At 56.3% G+C, this 23,579-nt stretch overlaps 7 protein-coding genes across 7 annotated transcripts in view; 2 read left to right on the top strand and 5 right to left on the bottom strand.

Annotated features, from left to right (window-relative positions):
• PHACADRAFT_258859 (uncharacterized protein) overlaps nt 1-2,392 on the bottom strand; it is a 5,319-nt gene extending 2,927 nt beyond the window's left edge. The window contains exons 1-6 of the mRNA XM_007397393.1: nt 2,285-2,392; nt 2,086-2,192; nt 1,504-2,027; nt 1,317-1,411; nt 1,187-1,258; nt 939-1,068 (exon numbers count right to left, since the gene is read on the bottom strand). Of these exons, the coding sequence (XP_007397455.1) occupies nt 939-1,068; nt 1,187-1,258; nt 1,317-1,411; nt 1,504-2,027; nt 2,086-2,192; nt 2,285-2,386 (1,030 nt within the window). The 5' untranslated portion in view covers nt 2,387-2,392. The remainder of the gene's footprint in view (nt 1-938; nt 1,069-1,186; nt 1,259-1,316; nt 1,412-1,503; nt 2,028-2,085; nt 2,193-2,284) is intronic.
• Nucleotides 2,393-4,119: 1,727 nt separating this feature from the next.
• Nucleotides 4,120-7,240, bottom strand: PHACADRAFT_197206 (uncharacterized protein; the record flags this gene model as incomplete). Its single annotated transcript, XM_007397392.1, has 11 exons — nt 4,120-4,572; nt 4,628-4,731; nt 4,783-5,002; nt 5,059-5,210; nt 5,291-5,637; nt 5,691-5,782; nt 5,835-6,074; nt 6,130-6,267; nt 6,322-6,492; nt 6,548-6,940; nt 7,079-7,240. The coding sequence occupies 11 exons, from the start codon at nt 7,238-7,240 to the stop codon at nt 4,120-4,122; spliced, it is 2,472 nt and encodes an 823-aa protein (XP_007397454.1).
• A 193-nt stretch (nt 7,241-7,433) lies between these two features.
• Nucleotides 7,434-8,594, bottom strand: PHACADRAFT_258854 (uncharacterized protein). Its single transcript, XM_007397391.1, has 4 exons — nt 8,541-8,594; nt 8,435-8,493; nt 8,299-8,373; nt 7,434-8,214 (listed from the first exon to the last, which is right to left on the bottom strand). The coding sequence occupies exon 4, from the start codon at nt 8,208-8,210 to the stop codon at nt 7,605-7,607; it is 606 nt and encodes a 201-aa protein (XP_007397453.1). The 5' UTR covers nt 8,211-8,214; nt 8,299-8,373; nt 8,435-8,493; nt 8,541-8,594; the 3' UTR covers nt 7,434-7,604.
• A 4,638-nt stretch (nt 8,595-13,232) lies between these two features.
• Nucleotides 13,233-16,911, top strand: PHACADRAFT_258850 (uncharacterized protein). Its single transcript, XM_007397390.1, has 11 exons — nt 13,233-13,916; nt 13,990-14,386; nt 14,455-14,669; nt 14,724-14,756; nt 14,806-15,070; nt 15,133-15,573; nt 15,630-15,904; nt 15,963-15,995; nt 16,046-16,110; nt 16,163-16,393; nt 16,454-16,911. The coding sequence occupies exons 1-11, from the start codon at nt 13,498-13,500 to the stop codon at nt 16,570-16,572; spliced, it is 2,493 nt and encodes an 830-aa protein (XP_007397452.1). The 5' UTR covers nt 13,233-13,497; the 3' UTR covers nt 16,573-16,911.
• A 301-nt stretch (nt 16,912-17,212) lies between these two features.
• On the top strand, nt 17,213-19,228 carry PHACADRAFT_258849 (uncharacterized protein). Its single transcript, XM_007397389.1, has 6 exons — nt 17,213-17,641; nt 17,709-17,925; nt 17,976-18,578; nt 18,659-18,875; nt 18,949-18,959; nt 19,040-19,228. The coding sequence occupies exons 1-3, from the start codon at nt 17,237-17,239 to the stop codon at nt 18,176-18,178; spliced, it is 825 nt and encodes a 274-aa protein (XP_007397451.1). The 5' UTR covers nt 17,213-17,236; the 3' UTR covers nt 18,179-18,578; nt 18,659-18,875; nt 18,949-18,959; nt 19,040-19,228.
• A 326-nt stretch (nt 19,229-19,554) lies between these two features.
• PHACADRAFT_185644 (uncharacterized protein) lies at nt 19,555-21,538 on the bottom strand. The gene is made up of 4 exons (XM_007397388.1): nt 20,242-21,538; nt 20,103-20,187; nt 19,920-20,052; nt 19,555-19,870 (listed from the first exon to the last, which is right to left on the bottom strand). The coding sequence occupies exons 1-4, from the start codon at nt 20,529-20,531 to the stop codon at nt 19,818-19,820; spliced, it is 561 nt and encodes a 186-aa protein (XP_007397450.1). The 5' UTR covers nt 20,532-21,538; the 3' UTR covers nt 19,555-19,817.
• An 855-nt stretch (nt 21,539-22,393) lies between these two features.
• Nucleotides 22,394-23,347, bottom strand: PHACADRAFT_258848 (uncharacterized protein). The gene is made up of 3 exons (XM_007397387.1): nt 23,188-23,347; nt 22,972-23,129; nt 22,394-22,915 (listed from the first exon to the last, which is right to left on the bottom strand). The coding sequence occupies exons 1-3, from the start codon at nt 23,269-23,271 to the stop codon at nt 22,465-22,467; spliced, it is 693 nt and encodes a 230-aa protein (XP_007397449.1). The 5' UTR covers nt 23,272-23,347; the 3' UTR covers nt 22,394-22,464.
• Nucleotides 23,348-23,579: the final 232 nt, after the last annotated feature.

Raw genomic sequence — 23,579 nt, 5'->3', positions numbered from 1 at the left:
AGAGGAAGAAGCAGAGCCCACTGCCGTTGAGCCCACTCATCGCGAGTTGCTCTCTCCGCCTGAAATGTCCGTGACCGCCGCCTCCTCGATCGCGCATTCACCGTCGCCAGGCCAATTCGGCTTCACAGCTGGACGACCTTTGTCGTACTTCGAAACTGAAGAGTCGCCATGGGCAGATGTCCGTTCGTCCACCCCCGTCACCGCTGCGTTCTAATGGCGTGCCTCCTCTTTGTCGTCGGACTCCGGTAGTTACGTACACTACACATTGCTTATTTATCGCCGCTCGCTCTCTCCTTATCCATACATACAGTGCATGTAGCATAATTATTCACATTGTGGAAATACCATATCCCATACGTTACCAAAGCGTATATCTCGGGCAAGGCTGCAGGTGTGCGTTGTTGAATGAGAGACAGGACCGGGAGAACAAGTTGAATCATGAGGAGCAGGAGTGTACAGTGAACGTGGATCGAAGAGGGAGAAAAAGAGCAGCGACAACACCTAGAGTAGAGATTTTAGTCCTCTGGTACGTATGAGAGCACAACAAGGAGCAGAGGGAAAGATACGGTAGAAATTTGGATTAGAGATCCCTTAGCTTTTCGCTAAACATTGAAGTTTGTGAACTGGCTTCCTCTACGCAGCCTCAGACATTGCGATGTCTGCGACAAACTCAGCGGCGGCAGGAGTTGCCTCTTCCTCAGCGGGTGCGTCGTTGTCCTTCTCCTCAGCCTTCTCAGAAGCGGTCTCCGGCGCAGCCTCCTCCCTAGCGTCGATTTCCATGCTATCCTTCGCTTCATCCTTCTCCTCGGTGGCAGACGTAGCCTCTTTCTCCTCTTTGCCATTCGCATCCTCCTTTCCGTTCGCGGTGCCGGCTTCTTCCGTATGCGGCTTGCCGTTAGTAGCCGGCTTACGGACGGCGCCCTCAGAGGCCTTGCTGGCTGACAGGATGTCGTGCCACTTGTCGACGAGAGTCTTGGCGCGCTCCCTGAACTTGAACTCATCGTCGCGCGGGACTTTGTCGGTAGAGAGGGCGTGGATGTGGCGCATGACCTTGCCAATCTTGGAGAACTGCAAGTGACGCGAGCGGGTGCAAGGACGTCAGCGCATGCGAAATTACGTGACTAAACAAGATTCCGCCGCAACTAGCAGCGGACTGCCAGCGCATGAGAGAAGGATGCGAACTCACTGTAAGGTACTGAATGCTCATATTATCATATTCTTCAACAGTGCGGAACAATTGGTCGAAACCGGGCATATCCTAGAGTAGTGGAATGGATGTCAGCTCAACACAGAGCGGCGAAAATCAGAATTATCACCTCTTCCTTGGGCGCTGACTTGCTGAGGAAGGCCTTCTGGAGCTTGTGTCTCCAATCTCTGACCTTCACGGCCTCTGGATCCTTTGCTAGAGCGGCTGTGGGGTTGAGAATTTGTATTTAGCGACCCGGCCGTGTGATAAGTTGAAAAAGGGAGCTTGATAAGGCAAGACGGCGGTGGGAGACTCACAATCGACATCCTCGTCGTCCTTGTCACGCTTCTGTTTCTTAGCAGGTGGTGGCGACGTCTTCTTAGAGGGCCCAGCATCCTCGTCCTCCTCGCCATCGGCACCTTCATCCTCAGACTCGACCACAGCCTTCGACTTGACACCATTCTTTTTGCTCTTGCTGGCAGTAGAGGCCTTCTTCTTCGATTCGGCAGGCTCTTTCTTAGCCTTGACCTTTACCGACTTGTTTTTCGCAGAGGCGACCTCAGACTCGCGCTTGCGCTTCTTCGTCTTCGGTTTCTTCTCGTCATCTTCGTCCTCTGCACCCTCATCGGCCTCACTCTCCTCCAGCTGATCAACCTCGGCGTTGGCTTCCTCCTCCGCAGCCTCTGCCTGGAGAGCCTCACGCTCCTCTTCCCACTTTTTGGGGTCGAGAGCAATCTTGTAGCCCTGGAGAAGGTCTCCAGACTTCTTGTACGGCTCATCAATGTAGGCCTGGATCTCGTGCTGCTGGAGCTTCGAGATGTCCTTGGGCACTACCCAAGCACTAAACCGCCAAAAATAGTCGTAAATAGCTGGTTGTGCGCGACTAAAGCGTAACGTACTAGTCACCGGCCGGGAAGAAGCGAACGCAGTACCAGTTACCCTTCTTGCTTTTCGCGTTGGGTCGCTCCTTCGCGACATTCTTCGGCACGCTCTCGGGGTCGATGATCTGTTTAGAGCGTATGCACGTTAGCACCGGTTCCAAGCGCGGGTTTCGACGCCGAAATCGACGTGAAAGGACGCGAAATGTGTGCGACTTACGATGCCTGGCCAGGGGGGGTACCCGCGTACTTTCGCGAGGACAACGTCGCGAACTTCGTAGGAAGTCTCCTTGGGCTGTGACTTAGCACCCTTTTTGCTCATTTTTGAAGATATCGAACGCGTCGAGGAGAGGGCAGAGCAAACGGAGACCAAGCGAGATGGTGGTAAGAGTTAAACCCGTTCGGCTGCATCCGGCCAGGCGCCGAAGACAGGTCCCAGTCCACGCATAGAGTTTCAGCTCAGATGGAAATTAAAAAATATATTTCTCTGCACTTGTCTGGCCTACACAGCGTATCCTAACTAGTAAGCAAGAAATCTAAACAGGTAGAGGAGCACCCAGAGTTTCGATAAGATGGGAAATAGGGGGAATGCGACGGCGGCATGTCCAAAGGGAGAGGTCGGGGTGAGAACGTGGGCCCAGGGGCGGCATGATCGATACTGCGAGAAGTGGGGTTTGACATGGGAAGCGAAAGCCGAGTAGGATGAGCGGACAAGCGACCGACGAACTCAACGAAGGCGCACTCTCCAACATCGACGACGTTGCCGCCAGCATGCGGAGCGACACGCGAGCCGGCGTCGCGGCTGATAGCGCGATAAGGCTTGATGCGAGATAGGGGGGACGGACAACAAGGGAACCATCACCACCTGACATCTTGGCTGGGAACGTCGGGCAAGGCATGTGTCTCAGCACATCGTGGACGACGTCAAGGACTCCTTGTGCGACTGAGAAGTCGCAGCCCTGAAGGTCGTAGCGAACGGTTGCCGTGAAAAGCCTTGCCGTTGAGGCTTCGCACGTCATGCGGAAGACGCTAATGGACCCGGACAGCGCACTTCTGGCGTCATCCGGGAATTGTCGGCAGTGACTGGCTTCCAGCTGAGGCCGGTGTCGCCCGCAAGAGCTGTGTCGCCTGGAAAGAGTGATTATCGCATGGCCTAAGGCGCGATAAACGACCAAAAAAGAGGTAGACAACCTAGAGGCTTGGTCCACACGATGATTAGAAGATGCCCACCAGGGTAGCTAAGGAAGCACCCCACAGTTCAGCTAGTTCAACGGCTTGGCAATGAGGTTGGGCTGCACAAATAATACTATACTGACGCACCATGGGGCCCTGGGTCGTCCTGTGTCTCATTGCCCAAGTAAAAGCTCGCAAGCAGCAGCTGTATGCATCGCAATCAACTCCAACGATAATCTGCCAGTATCTTCCAACTGAACGCAGCCACTAATTAGTAAATGCGACTGGAAACAAGCGGGGCACGACGCACTGCAATGCATGATGGACAAGATCACGTCTCGAACGAGTGACCACTCGATAACCCTGTGTTGCATACATATTAATGTCCATCCAGAGCGTGGCAAGACCAAGTGTAGCTTTGTTATCTCAGCGGAAGGGGTGACAAAGGTCGAGGTCGAGTCCTGGAGCCAGCACTAGACTGCAGGAAAGGGGCGGCTGGGACGTATCATACTTTCCTGCTGTTGACTCGAATGGGATTAGCATTGCACTCGACGAGTCGGGGATGCGCCTAGAGTCTCTGCCAATTATCGGAACATAGGTCCGGACTTGCAATACGGGCCCCACGACGCCGTCCAAGCGGCATGTGAACCATTTTGAGCTGTTGGGAAAGCCAGACGTTTAAGCTGCAGAAGAGTGCGGAAGAGCGGCAGGCAACACGAAGGTTTGAAGCAAAAGACAGTCGGACGACCGGGACCTTTCGCGAGTTCACTAGCGCCCGCAGTAACACTATCCCCCTATGCAGGTATGTCCAAGCGATGTAATCAACAAAATGATACCGTAAGTCGTCCTGAGCAGCTAGTGAAAGGGTGCAGTGTATCGTCGTTATTTAGTTGAAGCTCCAGCTTCCACGGCAGTCTCCGTATCAGAACCACAGGCTTCCTGCAATAATGCCCTCAGAGGCTCTTCGTTGCTCACTTCACTCCTCACCGGCCCATCGTACTCACTCCAGACGAGTCTCCTGAACTCTGCATACTCGTCCACAATCCTCTCTTGAACGTGCTTCATGAGTACTGCAACAGTTCTGTCTTCCTCGAGATACAGCTTGAGCCTCGCGACGGCCGCCCTTAGGTCCCTGAGGCACGCCTCCCTGAAGCCCGAAACAAGCGCAGAGACGGCAGCTTCGGCCGCCCACGCCTGCGCAGTCAGCGGCTGCTTCTGCGGCAACGCGTTGTGCTGTGAGACACGTTCGAGCCAGACCCGCAGTGACCTGCAGACCGTGTCTGCGCAGGACGTTATCACGTCTTCGCACGACCGCTTCAACTCATGGTCGATGCCCTGTGGAGCATTGATAAGCAGCCGCTCCGTAGATCCATCAGAGGCGGCGACTTACGTGTTTGACGTCCGCTAAACTCTCTTCCCTCGGCATTCCCAGCGAAGCGAACAGCGCATTGGGCAGCAGGGACGTGGTCTTACCCAGTATTGACGCGAGCGTATCTGTCCGGGTATCGATGAACACGTTCTTTCATAGCTGAACGGGCGGCCTACCTGTTACTCCAGTGAAGTCAACTACTCGTTCAGGTTCTCTTGATGCGAAATCAAGGTTTTGGGTTATCTCCTTGAGGATGAGCACATGCCGCACAAGGAACAGCTGGCCATCGAGGATGGATGACGGCGGGTTCTTCGACTTCAGCGTGTCAGCGGCGTTGACGAGGGATTGTCTACACAAGTTGACGGCTTCTTGGGCAATGTCGTCAAAGATAGCAGGCTGGGAGTTCCCCGTTGAATACACGTCAAATGACACCATGCACGATGTATTCATACCTTGACGAAATCGTGTAGCTGTGACAGGACCCATACAGTCCGCCGAAGCGTGGGGTACCACGTTTCCTGTCTGTCGAGGGACTTTAGCTGAAACAATTGACTAAAACTCTCTTTCTCCTTGATCTCTGTGCCCGAGACAGGTTTGCGCGCAGCTGCGAGGAATTCCGCGGCACACGCGTCAGTGATGTTGCTAACGCCATTTTTAGAGCGACTGAATGCAGATGAAACTCACCGACCAATTTGTCTGGATAGGCCAGATCCTCTGGCTTGGGTACGTAGTACCTGATTTCGGACTGTATGACGGACTGGGCCTTGAAGAACAGCTTAGTTTGAGCGTCCTGCAACACCATCTGCAGCAAGTGACTAATATGCAGCGTGCGCAATCCACGATGACCGGACGGTCTATCAAAGTCAAGATTTAGGTTATCGTCCTCGTCTTCATCTAGATGGGGGATATCTAGAACCATCAACGCTTGGAGCACGGTGCATACTTCGCAAAGCGCGGTCAAGCGGGGCTCATGTAGAATGCGAGGCCGGAGGTCGTCGTACAGGTAATCGCAAAGATTCTCGAGGTACTGGCTTCATTAATTCGCCGTCAGACAACCGCGTGCGGTCTCAGACGAATTACTCACTAGAGTTGCTCTTCTCCCGAGTTAAAGAATTGCCGGAAGAGGTCAAACTCATCGGTACACAACTGTTTCAGATAGCTGCAGCCTGCCCTCGTCTAAAGTGACGTTCCGGGTGAATTTATTTACCGGACGAGAATAATGTCTTACCAGTTCCACCAGTTCAGTCCGCGTCGGATCAAGACCCTTGATTTCCTCGACCAGGCGAGGAACAAGCAACCCTTTGCGAGCTGCGAAGTACGCCGAATGGCATTCGGCAAGTAGGGAGGATAGTTCCTCCGGATGAGCCTCTGCACGTCGCTCAAGTTCGGCTAGCAATGGCGCAAGCTGGCTAGAGACGGTGATGAACCTTGTGTAGAGCAAGTGGCGCTGTGCTGTGGTGGACACGTCCTTTTGATAAGGATTCAGTATGAGCATTTACGGTGGACAGATATACAGAACAGACCTTCTCCGATATCCTCTTGGTGACGTCCGCGACAAGGGCTCTGAGGGATCCGACGAAGTACATCTTGATCAGGGTCATGGCTCTCGTCATGCACTGTTGGAACCGCAGGAGGTATATCTCTGCCTCTTTAAAATGCCGCTGTGCACACTCATTTAAACAACAAGCTCTTCGCAACAGTGTAGAAGCACTTACATGAGCTTTCAAGTAGTCAATACATATGTCGACGCGCTCAGCCATGTAGAGGAAGTCGGTCTGCAGCACTAGGGATTCACCAGGATGATTGAGCATCCGAGTAGCCTGCTCGAGTTCCTGGAAGTATTCTAGACGCGTGCCGATAGCTTCAGTCATCTCCAGCAGGCGATCCTGGCACGCTCCATAGTCAGCCAGAGTCCAGTAATCAGGGGATGCATACACTCACCCTCTCTTCCAACAATTCCTCGCAAGCATCCTTCAAACTCTTCCCACCCTCCTCCACACTTCTCCAGCCCTGGAGCATACTCTCTACCTCCAAATCAATCTCGTCTATCCACTGCACGAGCGCGTCGCATGTTTCCAAATGCTCCGCCACGCTCGCGAGGTGTGCGCGAAAGTGGGCCTCCTGGCTGTGCGTTACCGAGCGATCAATCAATGCAAACCAGTCGTAGAATTGCTGTGGGGTCTGAATCGGGTGTTTGGGGTGCAGCGAGCTGCCGGCGGACGCACGCGTGGACACGTTCCCAACGGGTGTCCCTGAACGAGGTGTGCCCACAAGCCTGTTCCGGAGCGACGGCGACGCGGGGCGAGACGAAGGGCCGGAGTCAATAGTACTAAACTTGGAATCTGTAAGCCACAGCTACGATGAAGACCACCTTGGTGCTATGCGCCATTCGAAGCGGCAACTGTCAGAGCATGCTCGCCATTCACCATTGCACGTAGCACTGGGTGTGTCCACGTAGACAGTGAGGCGTACCTTCACAGGCAATGCAGCATTCTCGCTGGCGGATTTCAGGAGGTTGACACTGCGCATCTCAAGCTCTCCCAGAGGTGCTTTCGCTTCCCATTCTTCGAGTGTGATCGCGAACTTGGGCTGTGGTGTCGGCGCAGTGGTTGCAGGCTGCCTTCGATTCGCCATGCAAGGACACTATCACGATTGAGAACGAGACCTGTAATGTTGAGGGCACAACAAGGTGATGGTCAACGAATGACTGAGCGCTTGTCCCCCGCATCGGCATGACGGAGTGCGCTTCGCTTAACCGCGCCTGTAGTCTTGACGAGAGCACACATCGCTCAATGAAGAAATCTACGAAATGCGTACATTGGCAACAGATAAGTCCGATGGATAGCTAGCCCAAGCCCAACTATGATACAAGACATCCTGAGTGGAGATGGGTAAATGCAACCAAAGTGGAGGGTTAAGATCGTGAAAATGTCGTAGAAACTCTTGAAGGTCGTTATGGCAGAATGTATTGCTCAGTAAGCTGACATCCGGATCTCCTTTAGTCTCCCCAGCTGCACGTAATTTTGCCGACATCTTGCAGAGCGACTTCCGCCGTCAGAATAGGTTCGCTGTCGTTCCCAGAGAGCTCGGGTGTCGATTCTTGCGAAGACTGTCCGACATCGTGCTCGCTGGCGTCCACAGCGGCGTTCCCCGAGGCAGCTTTTCCACCATATTCCGGTACATCTGACTCTGCGTGGTCCGAGAAGGTGCCCATTCTTCCTCTGGCTGCACTTCCTCCTTTCCTTGGTCCGAGCTTGCCTCCCACGCCATAGGGACTCGGTCCCCGAACAAGCCGCACGTCGAGGATGGGCCTCCTATTCCCGTCGTCGGGATAAGCTTCTGGTGGAAGATAAGAAGCGTCTCCCGGGTGGAGTGAGGTCGTCGACCGGCTCATGTGTGACGGCGAAAGGTCGCGGCCCCGTGTGGGAGAGTACGACGACATGCGGGATGGGAGGTCTGGCAGCATGTCTGTACTCGATTCTGCCAGCCCTCCCATGACAGGATGCGCGGAACGACTGCGGGCGGGCCGGGAGCTGGGCGGGTCGATGTCGTGCACGCCTTTGTTGTGCAAGTTGAACGGGAGCGGAGTATTGACGTTGACCATTTTTCTATAGTAAAAGGCAACCGATGGAGGCATAAACGACGGCGCTATCCAGGTGTTGTCAGACCAGAGTCGGAGGAAGGATACACACCCTTCTTTCGAGCGTACAATAGACCCCAAGCGGTCCCTGATGATTTGTTGGTCTACCACGTAGTTTGGTGCTGGTCTGAAATCAATACTCGTAACCATTAATATGTTTCCTGGAGTTGTACAGATGGAGAGCTCACGATGGAACCTCGTTTTCTGGAGCCGGACGGATAAGGCGGGTGTGTTCGTCGGCTTCGCCCTACGCCACGTTCAGGACCGGATGAGACTTTAGCAAAGCGTACTGACCACTGAGCATGACCTTCTTCGCCCACAACAGCCCAAGAAAAACTGGGAAAATGCTCCCGCCATCGACTAGAGCGATGAGCACGGTTGGCAGGCTGCAAGCTCCCAATGCAGCATAAGCGCCGATGATTGTCGGCTGGTCGGTGGTGCCGAAGCGGCGGCGATCCCGCCGGTGTCGGGGACCCACAACCGGATGTATAGGCGCCCAACCGGGGCTGGCGGACGGCGCGGAAACCGCACGCTCTCGAGCCCTCCTGAGATTCTTCGCGGGTAGAAACGCCTCACAGGTATTTAGCGTTATCATCCACAACTTGGGGTTACTATGAGACAGCTCTTGTTCTCCATTCAGCTAGGCGAGCAACCCGGCAGTGGGGGCGCCTGCGGCCTGACACGCCTCTGCAAGCTGTGATGCGTCTTAAAACATCCGAGCTTGATTCGGGAGGTTCTTAGAATCGTGCGATAACCGTTTGCAGACACACTTCGCCCTGCTGAACTTTCCTTCACAGCGAGCATGTGCACAGGATGTGTGCGAACGTCTGGGACGAACGTGAGAGTCGCGAAAACGGTGCAACATCACCGTCGAGCAGCTCAGCCACGTACTCCACCGTCGTAACCCTACTCCCCCAAATCATTTTAACCAAGGTCAGTAGTCTACTATGTGGAGTATGTACATAGAATGGCTGTTGAAGATGATGGTTTAGCTCTCAGGCTCGGCTCTAACGGACATTAATTTTCCACGATACCGAGTGAGCTATGTCAGCTGTCAGCGAAAAGTTTACCTGACGGGGATGGCAAAGGTCTGCTGCGTAAACTTGTGACCTCAGCCAGGGCTTGACACGTAGCGGTATAAGGACAGTTGTTCTGTGGCTCATTCACCGCCGGCTAAGATCTGTGGTAAAATGGCCAGCGGGCATACATCTCCTGGACCTTCGTGTGGTCCATACCGACGGATAATCGGAGTCCCGTACCTGATACTGATAACCTTGCAGAGGCGTCTCTCTGTCTATAACATGTCTGTGGATCCGAGACAATGGAGACGGAAACGAGCGGAACAGGTGTTCTCGAAGTGAGTACCGAGGATAAACCATGCACCTACCTGGAGTAGGTCTGAAGACGTGACACGCCACACTGACGAATCGTTGATCAGGCAATCTTCCACGCTCCCTTCACTAAGATCGAAGCTGCGGGGTACTCCCCGAAGACGTGCTGGGGCGTCGCGCCGATAGTCCAGTGCAGTTTGCGCTGTAACCGGGCTAGAAATCAGCAAAACGTCAGTCGCCCTGAGAATCTAGGCATTCGGCAAGCAGTCCCTACAGGCGAGCAACTGACCAGCCGGTGGTTCCTGTCGAGATTGGTGCACACTGGCGAAACATATCTGCCTGGTTTGCCGCGCTTTACGGCAGGTAGGTGCTGCTAACAGTGCTGTGCGATCCCTTAGTGACTTTTCGCTTTCAGGCTGCCATATCGGTATTGGCTTACCCGATCTCTACTGCTGGCCGGCTGCCTGCTGCAGCAGAGCCGCCACTTCGCTACAGAGCCCTCAAACCTCAGGACATACATGATGCACCGCCCAGCACGTTTTCTCGCGTGCTTGCGTGTACCAATTCCCGGACTCGAGGTGTGAGAGAGATCGACCGATTCAATCGATCGGCAGCGACGCTGTCTCGGCAGTGCTCTCAGCTCCGTTTTGCTGGCAAGAGATACTTAGTCCCAAACGACAAGACGTACCATTTCTCGATCAGACAGCAGGAATAACCATTTTCACGTTGACTTTGCATTGGCTAGAAGAGCCAGTAGCGTACTCCGCGTTGGACAGGTTTGACGCAGGGGCGGAAACCAGGCTCCCCGAGACCGGACAGGCTTGCACAGTTCTACTCTTCTCCGCTAAGGTTGCCTTTATCAGCAGACCCTGAGCCTTGAGGTCCTCAATGTCCGCCCCATATGGTTGCTGCGTGGTGCGCGGAACGCTGCGACGCGCTCCTTAAGCTACTCCTCATTCGCGCTCTGCAGCGGAGCAGGGCACGAATTACAAAACTCACAGCGGACGGAGAGGTCCGAAGTCAAAATCGAGGAAGCAAACACCCACACAGCCAGGCGGCTCCGAGGCATCAGAGCTTGATATGCAGACACGTCGACCTTGTCTAGCTATGCCTATTCCGACAGCGTCCCCGTCTGCCCCGTAATTACTTTAGGATGATCCGGGAGGTCACTGGGACTTCCATTCAGCGGGGATCGAGTCCGCACTGGGCACCTGTTCGGGCTGGTGCTGCTGATGTCTGGACGCTTACGCCCATCTGGCTCGAAGATCAGGGACGTCTGATTCGGTACCAGGAGGCGGGAGCCCTCTTACTCACATGAGGAATCCACTAAAAGCTCCGAGATGGTGTTGGAGATTCACCTGTAGCGATGTTACATATGACATCCCACTCGCTCACGGTCGATCATATACATTGCTACGTTAAATTCTGTGGCTTCACTGCTACGCTGCTGTGAGCGGGGGCTGATAGGCCTTGGAGACGTCCTTCAGCCTGGCGCCCGCGTTAGGAAGGTGCGTGGTCGCATGTGGGCTCATTGCGGCCAACAGATCGCACCTCTCCATACTAACCTTGTAAGCTTCCGCATGATAACACAGATTATCGAGGAGATAAGATGTCTGACACCCGCTCGTATCGGTGCAACGCGCGCAGGGTGAGGATATAATGAGTGCAGTCCGCCGCGCGGAATGGCACAAATTTCTCACAGCCCGAAGGCACAATCAGACCATCCGTTGAGGGCAATCCGTGGTGAGCAATGCGGCATTGACCTTCGGCGGGTCGGCTGGAAGAGAAGACGAACCTTAATCGTCCGGGACCGAGAAATGCGCCTAACTCCGGCCTGCGATGGTCAGGCTGGCAGCGCCCCGCGAGGAGCGAGGTTAGAAGCCCATAGGCATGGAGGAGAGGCTTTGCAAGAGGATGCTCGTCGGTGCTGGCGGGGATGGCTTCGGAAAAAAGTTGTCTAAACGTACCGGTCCGAGGAAGAGCGCGCCCTGAGGAATCATTGGCAATCTCCAGGCGGAGGCAGGCGTCGCCCTATCGTCGAGGCTTTAAAAGAAGGGGCGATCGATGGTGACATTGGCCCGAAAAACTAAGCAACAACGCACCAACCAGAGGGAGCAGAGCGACGCTCGTGCTGCGGAGGCGATGGTGAGAGCATATGGCCTTTCGCGGCGCGAAACGCGCCGACTGCAGGACAATGCTTCCCTTGCGGGTGCGCAGCAGAATCCCGACGGGAGGGGTTCGGTACGCGAAGCCTGGACTCTGCGAAAGAAGTGACAAGTCGGTGTTAGGCCTCACTCGACGTCGGGAGGCTGACCAGGTCGCGAGGACATGCTGTGCACTTCTGCGCGCAACGGTGCGCCAGATCCATTTAACCACGTAACTCTGCGTGAGTCCGCCATCACGAAGGACCGGGTCGGCAGTCGCATGGTCCAGACATTTTGAAGGAGAAGCTCGTAAGTTCCCCTGGGGCGCACGTCGATGCGTCAACAATAGTACTCGCGCTTTGGGGCTACAACTTTGGTGCCATCAGAGGGTCCTTCTCCCCATGACAGGCACGGCCAGGTCACCCCTTTCGCAGGTGAGTCACTGGTCGACCAGTGTTTCAGGTGGCCAGTTGCTGACACTTGCTGTATCTTACCGTGGCGGTCTCGTATCCCTCGGGCTCCATCAGTGGATTAGCGGATGAACAGTAGCGGGTTGAGGTCGTCATGGTACGCCTCTCATCATGCTGCGTTCCACTGGGCTTCTGGAATGGAGGATCGAAGGAGCGGTGCCACCACTTCGCTGTGGATGTCGCGCCACGCTGACGAAGGTCGTGAGAGGCGGCAGAGGGTACGAACTGCGCCTTTGCGACAACCCTGCCCACTGACTGCATCATCTGAGAAGTCATGGCAATTGGGCTTGGCCGATCGAACGGGACATAGTTATCCCTGGCAAAACACCAGCCTCGCTGAAATCTCGGGATGCTTGGGTTCTCGTGGTCAGAAACTCGCAGGCGGTCCCAGGAACGCCAGGCTACAGGGCCGCCTTATACACTTCTATCAGTTTGACGCAAAGGCTCCAGTGCAAATGGTGCTGTGAACTGGATGCGTGCATTGGTTATTGAGAGGAAGGGCATGAACGGAACGTGCTGCCGGATTCGTAGCTGTAGGTTTGCCACAACGTGCGATCAGAGCGTTTCAGGAGGGCAATGCACGCGGCCATTGGCTGGAGATGTGCGAGAATAAGGACGGAGATTGACAGAACTGTCCGTGCGGGAAGACTAATCACCGAGTGCCAATTCTGCGTCAAAGAAAGGAACGAGGGTCAGTTCGGAAGATGGATCAGAGGATGTTCCCCGAAAGCCGACTCAAAGGAGATATGTGAGCCAAGTACAGCGCAGAGACGTGATTGCACCTGTTGACACGTTAATATTTGTCAGGGCCCTCCCTTGTGAGATCCATCGTGCGCGCGTCTCCAAAACTCATTACCCGTGAGCATGAGATCCCACAAAAGTTTGTTCTAGCTTCCCCGGGACCCCTCGCGTGGTTTCATATCTATACCCGCCTCTTTCCAGCCCTCCATGCCTTGATCTGCCGGTTTCTACCTCTCCTCGTCTCCGTTGTGCCGCAGAGATGGTCGCTGCAGCGAACGCTGAGCTGTATACCCCCTTTCCGCCCCGTCTGGTCATCGAGGACGGTGTCCAATCTAGCGAGGAAGGTTCCACTTCTGATATTCACTCGCCTATATTTGAGCCAGCTTATCCAGAGGGTGAGCACAGCCTAGTCCGCTCTTAGCGTTTGGCGTGGTGGCTCATATGACAACGCACATAAAAAGTCCGCTATCATCACCTAGGCCACCACCACCCACACCTTCCCGATGCTTCAACCTCGTTCATTGCTCAGCACTTTGACGCGCGCTTTGGGCGGCACAATATACAGATGCCGGGCAATCATCTCCTGGAGACATTACAGCCACCGAGCGCGACAGTTGAGCAGCTGCTACCACATCCTCAGGACCATGTCTGCTTTGGCCTGCAGCAGCAGCCTGTGCTTAATTTGGCCCTCGAGTCGTCCCTGCCAATACAGCCTCCCGCTTTAAGTCCTGTAGGCGAATACACGTTTAATCTACACCAGGGCAGATCGGCAGAGCAACAAATGCACGTTGTTGCTTACGACAGTTTGCCCTCTTCGTCTCGAGCCGCCACCTTCGCAATGGCGCCTCCTCCCGAACACAAGCCCTCGCCCCCTGTCCCCATCTCACCTGCCGTAAAAGGCAACCCGTCGGGCAATGACGCCCAGTCCGCCGCGTCGCGACCTCGTCGAGAAGCATCCAACGTCGTAATTGCGTGCCGTCAATGGTGCGTACCATCAGACTAATGCATATCCATTTACCCCTGTTGACTCAATCCTGCAATTTGTTGGCATGACCAGTCGCGCGCGCAAGATACGTTGCGACTCCACGAGACCGCATTGCAATAATTGCATTCGCCGCGGCAACGACTGCGAGTACGACGCCAAACCAAAGCGGCGAGGGCCCGATAAGCGTCCCGGCACACGGCAGCGCTCCTGCAAGAAACGCCCACCCGAGGCAGACCCGCCGACTTCGAATGCGAAGAAGAGACGCAAGATTGAGGACGACGATGATGGGAGCTCAGTTGGCTTTGATGAGCGAGTTGGAACCACCAACGGTGCGAAGCGTCCTTCCCTGGTACCAGCCGCACATATACCAGATGAGGCTACGGGCCTTCGTATGCCGCAGGCGCCGCCGCTCGTCCTCGATACGTCGGCTCAAGCACGCGGAATGTCATCTGAAGTAATATATCCTAAAGTAAAGTGTCTCGTCTCTCTCCTCTCGCGTGGTGTTCCATCAACCAGTATTTAATTCAGTGCTAGCAGGATGGCCTCTCTCCACTTGCGCAACATTCTCCTGTGTACCCGTATCACACCATTGATTATCCAGCCGGCAGGCACATTGCACATTCTCCTATGTCTCCCGATCACTGCCAGGAGGAGCCGCGACATCAGATACCCACCGCACCTTCGTTCGACTATGCTATTGAGACTTGGTGGGATAGTCTTCTCACAACCTACGCTGGATCCCGTGAAGAATCGTATGTGCTTTGTGGGTTCCCTCCGTGCAGGATGTCTGATCAGAACGATATTAGTTTTCAAGCTATTCTCGACGACGTCAAATTCCTGTAAGGCATCAAAATGTTCCCCCCTTTGTGCGGCACTGACTTCTCACAGGCTTGACTCTAGCAGCTACTGGTTATTCTTCTTTAATCGACAAATTCTATTCCGGGATCTCCATCACATGCATACGCGGCCCACTCTGCAGCCAGCCCTCGTGCTGTCTGCTCTGGCCCTCTCGACTCTGATGAGGTCGAGTGAGCTCGAGTGCGGAGCCCAGGGACGTGCACGGGCTGTTTCACTACGTAACTCGGCTCAAGCGGCTCTCGAAGCCGCTTGCCATGCTCGCCATGTGGACATGAGGCTTGCTGAGGCGTCCATCGTGAGTGTTCCGTTGCCATCATCATGCATTCACGCTGAATACCTCTGACCGGATGTCGGCAGATCCTAGCCATCTTCGAATCGTCCAGCCATCCCGAGCATTCGCAAAGTAGGGCCGATGAAGCTCTCCAGTTTATGGATAGCATTATCCTAGCTCTCAAGCTCCCCATGACCGACATGAACGACCCCGACGCCTGCATCTACAGCCCACGCACTATCCCGATGGTGTTTCATCCCGCCGGCTATGCCTCTCCAGAGATGTGTTCCTGCATCCGATCTGCTACCACTGCTCCTTCCATGGCTTCTGCTGTACCCCCGCAGCACTACTCATTCTCTTTCGCTTTCAACCCGCCTTGGGACCCTAATTGGGCTGACGTGGACATCGTCAAGGAGGAGTCCCGGCGCATCTGCTGGAGTGCCCTCAACCTAATTGCCAACTATACTGCTCAATCCGTCGCGTTCCATCAGTCTCCCCTTGATCTCGGCCTTATGGAACCCTCTAATGTGAGTGGGCTCGCTGGTGGTCTGACCTGGTGAGAGACTGATGGCACTGCACACAGTACTGTATACTCTTCCCCGGCGAAGCATACGAGCGTAACCCACGACACCGCATCCCGGGCCAATCTCCCAAGGACTCCGTCTGGGCCCTCTATTGTCGCAGCATGCTTCTCTGGATCAGCGCTATCCGGCCCAGGGACACCTGGACGAACGACGAGCGTGCGGACTTCGCCATCGCTGCGTGGACCGAGACCCGCATGGTCCAGGACGGCATTAATATGCACAAGTGCAATCTCGACACCGCCGTCATGTACATCTCCCGCGAATACCTCTACAAGTGAGTGCTCACTACTCGTCGGCTGTTTGACGGTTTTGTTGATATCCTCTCTGTGTAGCACACGCCTCGAGATCACCTCTGAATTCCGTCGGTAAGTGTAGACACCCTTCGCGACGTTGCCAGAGCCCTAAGTCCTTCCAGCAGCTTGCAGGACCCAGCGACTATCGGCGCTCCTCTCTTCAACCGCCGCCAGGCTCAGGAGTGGTGTACGTCTCAGTGTAATGCCGTAGGCTGATATGGACTTACAGGCTGGTTTAGTGTACTACCAGGATCAGGTCGCGCAGCGGGTGAAGAACGCTGTTCTTGAGGTTGGCGAGAAACGGGGCCACCTCCTGACCAGGCGTCCCTTCCAATCCCTCTGGTTTGCGAGCCAGGTGTCCATATGCCTCGCGCTTTGGGGCTACGACAGGTCTCTACTTCAAGCCCTGGAGCTCGGGAAGACCTTCCTCATCCCTCTTGACACTCTCGATGCCCTATGGCCCTGCCCTGGTGAGTTGACTGATTCGATCCTTGCAAGCACATGACACTGACGGCCTGTCCTTCGTGCAGTCCAGCGGACCCGTACCGAGACTCTCAGAGACCGACTCCGCGAGGCCTGTCTGCAGGCCGGGATCGCGACCCCTCTCTCCACCCATGTTACGCTTCCACCCATGCTGCGCTCCGCTTAATTGATTCCTCAGTCATTCACGTTCTTTCACATTTTTATCAGCTTTCAACATTGCATTATTGACATCTGTACAACCTATAGCCCTTGCTTTGTCTGTATTCTATTTGTACAATCGTGTCTTTCACGCTATGCTTCTCTCCTTAACCTGCCATTACTAGCCATATAGTTTGCAGCCCTTAGCACTTATCCCCACACCTGCCTTTGCCTCCGCACGCATGGTTACATCTACGCTTTAGAGTCTTCTCGAGTTGTATAACGTTGTCTCGGCAGCTGATCATACCAGAAGCTACGTCAGCTGCGACATCTGTTCTATAGACTGTTGCAACAATATTACTTAGTTCCCGAACTATTCACAAATCCTCATCACGATGTGCCCCACTCGGACCTTCTTGCCTCCGATGCGCGCCAGCCCTCGATATGGTTCCCGAGTGTCCTCTTGACGTCCCCGCAGTCTCATTATCATCCGGAGAAAGCTAGAGCGAGCTCAGCGAGTACCTCTCAAGCCGCGACAGTCGACTCCACAGCCTTAACCCGCCGCCAGCCGCCGACTGACGTACATCGCCCGGGCGGCAAGCGTCCGCCCCCTAGCCACAGCTGCCCATATACTTGGCTAGAGGCCCGCTGCTCAGTTCCCGTCCATTCTCAATCCCCCGACGTCGTTTACAATGAGCTCAACGCACTCCGAATACCTCGCAATCGTCTCTCGGCGCATCGAAGAGCTCACCCGCACAGCCCCTGCAGCGTTCAGGCGGCAGCCTGGTGTGTTCATCACAGCCGCGGCGGTCCTCGGCCTGTCCTCTCTGTGGCTGCGCAGCAACTATCTCGAGTTCAAGGCTCTCGGCCCCGGCGGGCTGCCGTACGACGTGCGGGGCTGGCTCATGGCCCTCGTCCTCAAGGCGTTCTCGCGGGAGACGCTGAGCACCGCGGAATACGACGCGGACGCGAACAAGGACAGTTGGCTCGACGACCGGGAGGGCATCCCGCGGAGGCAGGGCGCGCGGCCGAGCGGGGGCTTCCACGTCGTGCCTGCGAGGCAACTCGACCAGGTGCCGTCCGGGGAGATGTTCCAGGTGAGTAGCGGCCTCCCCTGCTGTGTGCTCGTACGTTGCCGCGATGTCTCATTTTCGTGGTGTGCAGCGTTTGGACGAGCTCTTCGACCGCGTCGTGCGCCTGAACCCGGGCCTGCTCGAGTACAGCAAGTCGCCGCACGAGAAGCGGCACAACGGCATCGTCGTGAAGCAGAGCGCGCCTGCGTCCCATCACGTCCTCCATTTTGGCCTGCGCGAGGTCGGCCACATCCACCCCAGTGACCACTCGGTGCACGTCATTATGGCACCTCAAGATTGCAAGTTTGGTACGTTAGTCAGTCTTGTTGCGGTCCATCGCCCTCTGACCCTTCTTCAGTTATTGAACGAGGCTGGGGCGAACGCCACAAGATCAGTGGCTCGCGCAGTCTTCACGCGCTGCCCTTCCCAAAGGAAGCGAAGTTGCCGAAGGAATACATCTGGATCTATGCTCCGAGAGACGAGCGGGAGCTGGCTGTTATGGAAAAGATCCTTGTCGCTTCTGCCCGCTTCATGACTAACACCAAGGAGATTAATTATTGAGTCTTGTGCAACGACTGATGTATTCTTCACTTGGTATCATATATTCCCAGAAGCTTTTGACAGATGGTAACTTGTACGAGACTATGTATCTATAAATTTACTCCAGCGAAAGAGATCATTGCTCTGACTGCAAGCTTCCACTCAGCGAGCTCGCGGCCCCACCCACCAATGCGTCGCATCTTTCCGCCAACATGTATCCCCTCGAGAAGGAATCGTTCTCTCTCGCGCTTTCGAGCCACCCAATGATTGCTCAAGCACCACCAGAGTATGCTTTCCCTGGAGAAGACCTTACTTACACGTTCGGGGCAGCCTGGACTGCACTGCGGGACGATGCCCAGCAGGCGACCGAACGTGCGGACGCAGATCCGCGGGAAGTACAGCAGGAGCGGCGGGTCCAGCCCTGACACACAGGGAAAAAAACAGAGTTATAGCAACGCAGTGCGCGCCGCGAGGAGAATAAACGGAAAACAAATGTCTCACAAATTATGTCTGTCGCCTGCTCGCTGACCATGGTCCTGAGCCTCTTCTCATAATTGCCGTCGACGACCCACCCGGTGGGTGCAGCGTCGAGCGCGCGCCGCACCTCTCTGCGGAACTCGTCGGGCGGCGCCTGGTCCCAGTTGGGGCGCCAGAAGAGCTCGTCGAGCGAGAGGAGGGGCACGCCGAGGAGCGCGGCGAGCTCCGTCCCGAGCGTAGACTAGGTTCAAAGCGGTCAGCCAGTGTTTTTCAGCCCCCCGGGCGCCCAGCAACGCGCCCCGTCTTGCACAGACCTTTCCCGACCCTGCCGTCGCCGCACGCGCGCAAGAGGGGGGGGGGAGATGTTCAGAGAAGGAGCTCTCCTCCGTGCTCTGGAAGACTCACCGCTATTCCCGATGACCCAGACTCTGTAGCAGCCTCGGCCGTCGCCGCGCAGGGACGGCACACGCGTGCTCGCGGGGCGCACACTCATCGTCAACCGAGATTTGTTTTTGGGTGGGGAGGGAAAGTGGTGAGCCCGAGGCGGGCGGGCGGACGTGCGTGCGTCGTCGACTTATGTCACGTCGCCAAGGCGTCGAGTCAGTGCGGCTGCGCGACAATGCAAAAAAAAAAAGGTTGACTCCGCTCGGAGGCGCGCCGAGTCACTTCCCGTTCCGAACGAAGGTCAAAGCGGATCACAAGCGTGGCGCCAAGCCCTGCCTGCCTGCCTGGCCCGCCGGCGGCGGATCGATCCAGGCACGCGAATACCCTCGGTTCCGATAAGCTCTGCTCCCGCGTTAATGCTCCCACAAAGACAGACTGTGTGCCCGGGCACAGCGCGTCGCGGCGGCCGCTGACGACGAGGCGTGCGTGTCGGGCGGCGGACGCGCGGGGAATGTTGCGTGTGCATGCAGGTGAGGACGCGAGACAAGATCTGATTAGCGGAGATACTAGGCTAGAGAGCGCGTCCTACGAGCTGGCCGGAAGACGTAACAAGTACAAGGGAAAAAGAAATGTACAGCTATCGGGTAAGGATGACGTACACATTAGTAGATAAATACAACGCCAGACGCACAGCACGGCAGGGGGGAGGATTAGGTATGGTTAGGGTAGGGAGAGTGGCGGGATTATCCGAGAGCCCGTATGCTTAGCATGCTAAAGGAGACAGTGGAAGCGAGAGCAATCACAAACCGTACTTGCGGATGTGGCGCATGATGATCAGAGTAATGATGAGCTCTAGAAAGGGTTTAGAGCATGTCTTGGCGGGCGAGGCAGTGGTACATACCGCCAGCGAGCTGCTGGAAGTTCTCGCTGATCCATAGCTGCTTTCCAGAGCCCCTACGGTTTGAATCCTGAGGATTCCTGGTCGCTTGGTTTTCGGTGTCGTAGGCCGCGACCTCAGCACCGTTGGCAGTGCACTAACACATGTCTCAGATAGACGACGACAAAGCAGAAACGCATGACGTACCGCCCACTCCTCGCATTCGGAAGTGCTTACGAACGTCCAGGTATAGACCCGTCCGTCCGATCCCTTGAACTTGCGACACAAGGAGCTGAACAACGCATCATCAGCCACGACAACGTTGGCCCTGCACACAACCACGTACCCAGATACCCTGGAGAGATATTGCTCCATGCTCACTTCCTGCTTATGGTGGTACTGGACGGTGCCCAGGGCGTTGTTCGCGCCAAACACGAGTGTAGAGAGAGTGGGCCCAAAGGCGAGCCGGCCAGCGGTGGTCATGGTGTCGCAGACGGCATAGGTCACGCGATCGCTCTGGCGTTGTTGGAGGCGGACCTGGAACGACATCCGGTTGTAGTAGTCAACAAAGTCTGAGTGGGCGATGTCGCCCGTGGTGTCTTCAAAGAAGATGTCGAGGCCCTTGACGGTGGACATTGCGGTGCAGATACTTAGTATACAAGAGATTAGAGAGAGGGACGAAGGATTGGAGTGGCGGCTGGGGCGGTGGCGAGGCCGAGTTGGACTGGAGGATGCCTTTAAGTATGTACGAGTCAAAGGAAGGAACACCGCTTCGAAAGCCTAGGACAAGGACACTTGAAGGCGATGCTAGGCACACGTGATGCCGAGAAGGAGGGTGGTGGGGAGGGACAGAGGACGCACACGCTCCCTGGTATTTCTACTCCAGACATCTCAGCGGTAGCAGACGTGAAGCTAGCCGAGTTTGGTCGTTGCTTCGGGCTGCGTCACTTCCCGGCTGCTTGGCGCATGTCCGAACGTCCGGGGGCTGCCACGACGGCCTGGTGGCTGCTGCTTCGATCCACGGGGCGGATGTCCCCATATCCTAAGATTTCATGCAGCCTCTCCCGAGCCCGACTGCCGCGCGGTGTCATGGCCCGCCTGCGATCAGGCCAAGGTGGCGAGATCAGCTCCTGGCAGTGCAGCGTAGTGCGGTTAGTGGCATTAGTCACGGCGCATGAATGGACGAACCATGTTGGCCGCGCATGGCATCCCGTCCGCGTCGTTCAGTTCCGAGGGCCGTAGTGAGATCCATGCTGCCCGAGGGCGCTACGCCTCTCCCGGAACGAGCGCACGGCCGCGGAAACACCGTTCTGGCCGCCAGACATGAAGGATAATGACGAGCGGACAGGCGGGGATTGGGCCGAGAAGGCGCGCCGTGGTTGGTCGCTGGCAACTGTCGGTAAACGGGTTGACAGTTCGTTGCCACCTTTCACACGAGCCGGCCATCGCGACGTGCGCGTTCCGTCGCGCCCGCAGCTGGGCGCCTAGCTATGTTGGTGAAACAGATAGTTCATGAATTTCATGGTTACGCTGTGGGCAGTTCTGTGGAGGTGAGAGGCTGCTGCGGGCCGTCTGTGAGCAATGTATCTGAAACCTGTGTTGGCTAATGACAGAGCCGCGGTATTGCTGCTGCCACCGTTATTGACACCGGAGAAGGGCGTGGGTGCAGACTAGGACGAGAATGTGCGCGATGGCTTGCACGGTAGTGGCGTCGGCAACGCGCGCCCCGGAGCCAACGCGGTGGAGTGCAAAAACACTTTAGAGTGACTCTGACGACCCTGTGGACCTGAGACTGGACTGGGGATGCGGGCTCAGGCGAAAGAGAGCCTGTGTAGCCCCTCCAGGCACGGCAGCCTTGTCTAAATGTGGGTAGCGGGAAACGGTGCAGGTTCGTAGAGACCGCAGGTCCGCCGCGGGCATGGCCGCTGGTGTTTCACGGGCTGCGTGGCGCGTTTCGCCAAGGGCGGATGCGACCACGCCGATACCGTCGGCATAATTCTCCAGGGAGATGGAGTTTGAGACGGCGGAGAGCGACGGACACAGCCTGCGAGCGCGCCACGTCCTCCGACACGCCGCATGCGAGACGCCTCGCGGTGGCGCACTGTGAGAGCAGAGCTCGTGTGACTCGCAGTGTCGCCTTGTGGGTCCCAGTCAACGTTCAGCCTAACGCTGCTGGGCAGTGCCCGCCAGGTTGGCGAACTCCGTCCATCGAAGTCGAAGGGGCCAATTGGCAAATCATTGCTGTGTGAACATGACAGTTCCCCTGCCGCCTGCATCAAATCGGACACTATACCAGCCCTCGGACGCATTTGCTCGCTCCTCCAGCCGTCGCTCGCAGGCGAGGCGCGCCAGAGACGCCCTCGCGCCCTCGCACACCACCTGCTCAGACACACGCCCGACGGTGCAGGACACATTCTCTCCGCTCTTGATCCCCGTCGACGACTGCTGCAGTGCGCCAGACTCGTTGCCGCGCCAAAATATCAAATCGCTCCGTGCCAGGAGATGTCTAATGAAACATGCAGAAGCATCCGCAACAGCCCGTGTCGTCCGAGGGTCAAGTCGCCGGTGATTAATCACGCCCCCACCGCGCGCCAGCCCGCTCGCGTCGAGCATGGTCGCTCCAGCGCCGCCGGTCTCGCTCTCGCTCCCTCTCGCGCGCTACATCACCGTACGGACTCGCGTCGCGCTCCGGCCTCACAGGCGTCCTCGACCGCTGCCGGCTCCGCGAGCGATGGTCGTACTCCCGGGGCCGTCTGCGCGGAGAGCGCGACCGTGACAGGCCGGGGCGCCGCCTGCCGCTGTGCTCCTCGTCCTCCCGCTCAGCCCTCCGCCTCTTCTTCTCCTCTTTCTTCGCCCTCTTCTCCTCCTTCCGTTCAGCCTTTCGCTTCCGCCTCTCTTCTTTCTCCAGATCACCCTCGGAGGTGGATGCCGTAGCCGGCGGCACGGCGACGGCGTTCGCACCTGTTGCTGGACCTGCGACAGCACCGGAGGTGCCAGGCTTGGCGCCGGTGGCGAATCCTCTGCGAACCCGCGACGTGAGCTGAGTTTCACAGAACAAGGCTGTCAAGGGACATACAACGCAGCAGCCAAGGCCTCCGCCTCCTGTTCTTTTACTCGCTTAATCTCTTCTCGTCTTTCTGCCTCGTCGTCGCGATTGTCTCGCTGGTACCAGTGGATGTCCTTGTTCTTCTGCCATCGTCCGGCGGGTGCGTTGATACTATGCCCCAGGTAGTTCTACAGCCAGTCTCAGATCACTAAGATCTTGTTTTCCTTTGAACACCTCAAGACGTACCTCACGGTCCTTGTCCTGTGAGACATCTGACCACTTGAACTCGGCTTGTCCTCCTCGGGTCCCTCCTCTGACGGGTTCAAACATCGCGATGGTGTGTTACGCGGGACTAGAACAAGAGATTCCTCGTGCAGTAGATCCTTCAACGAAAATCGAGCAGGATACTGTGAGCGCAGGGGGCAGGGGGAGAGTGTCGGCAGTTTGCAGGAGACAAAGAACATGTCGCGGGAAGTCACTAGACGCCATAATTTACCGTGATGGCGCATCAATAGTGATGCGCCCTACCCCAAACGGAATAATGCCATCCTTGTTCGATGCCATGCCCCATGCACGTAGAGCCTCCGCCGCGAAAGCTGCAGTCCGCAAATACGACATGCCTCACAAAGATGGTACAG

The sequence above is a fragment of the Phanerochaete carnosa genome, assembly GCF_000300595.1.
Source record: "Phanerochaete carnosa HHB-10118-sp unplaced genomic scaffold PHACAscaffold_6, whole genome shotgun sequence".
Classification (NCBI taxonomy): domain Eukaryota; kingdom Fungi; phylum Basidiomycota; class Agaricomycetes; order Polyporales; family Phanerochaetaceae; genus Phanerochaete; species Phanerochaete carnosa.
Note: the sequence above shows the minus strand (reverse complement) of the source record. Positions and strands in the feature narration are given on the sequence as shown.

Bases quoted from the DNA above. Each gene is read 5' to 3' on its own strand.
- PHACADRAFT_258850 (XM_007397390.1), top strand. From the start codon at position 13,498: ATGCCGGGCAATCATCTCCTGGAGACATTACAGCCACCGAGCGCGACA. The intron at 14,670-14,723 runs GTATGTGCTTTG...GAACGATATTAG, and splicing joins GCTGGATCCCGTGAAGAATC to TTTTCAAGCTATTCTCGACG. The intron at 15,905-15,962 runs GTGAGTGCTCAC...CTCTCTGTGTAG, and splicing joins TCCCGCGAATACCTCTACAA to CACACGCCTCGAGATCACCT.
- PHACADRAFT_258848 (XM_007397387.1), bottom strand. From the start codon at position 23,271: ATGTTTGAACCCGTCAGAGGAGGGACCCGAGGAGGACAAGCCGAGTTC. The intron at 23,130-23,187 runs GTACGTCTTGAG...GACTGGCTGTAG, and splicing joins CACAGGACAAGGACCGTGAG to AACTACCTGGGGCATAGTAT. The intron at 22,916-22,971 runs GTATGTCCCTTG...GCGGGTTCGCAG, and splicing joins GAGGCCTTGGCTGCTGCGTT to AGGATTCGCCACCGGCGCCA.
- PHACADRAFT_258849 (XM_007397389.1), top strand. From the start codon at position 17,237: ATGAGCTCAACGCACTCCGAATACCTCGCAATCGTCTCTCGGCGCATC. The intron at 17,642-17,708 runs GTGAGTAGCGGC...CGTGGTGTGCAG, and splicing joins CGTCCGGGGAGATGTTCCAG to CGTTTGGACGAGCTCTTCGA. The intron at 17,926-17,975 runs GTACGTTAGTCA...ACCCTTCTTCAG, and splicing joins ACCTCAAGATTGCAAGTTTG to TTATTGAACGAGGCTGGGGC.
- PHACADRAFT_185644 (XM_007397388.1), bottom strand. From the start codon at position 20,531: ATGTCCACCGTCAAGGGCCTCGACATCTTCTTTGAAGACACCACGGGC. The intron at 20,053-20,102 runs GTACGTCATGCG...GACATGTGTTAG, and splicing joins CCGAATGCGAGGAGTGGGCG to TGCACTGCCAACGGTGCTGA. The intron at 19,871-19,919 runs GTATGTACCACT...AACCCTTTCTAG, and splicing joins CTTCCAGCAGCTCGCTGGCG to AGCTCATCATTACTCTGATC.
- PHACADRAFT_258854 (XM_007397391.1), bottom strand. From the start codon at position 8,210: ATGGTCAACGTCAATACTCCGCTCCCGTTCAACTTGCACAACAAAGGC.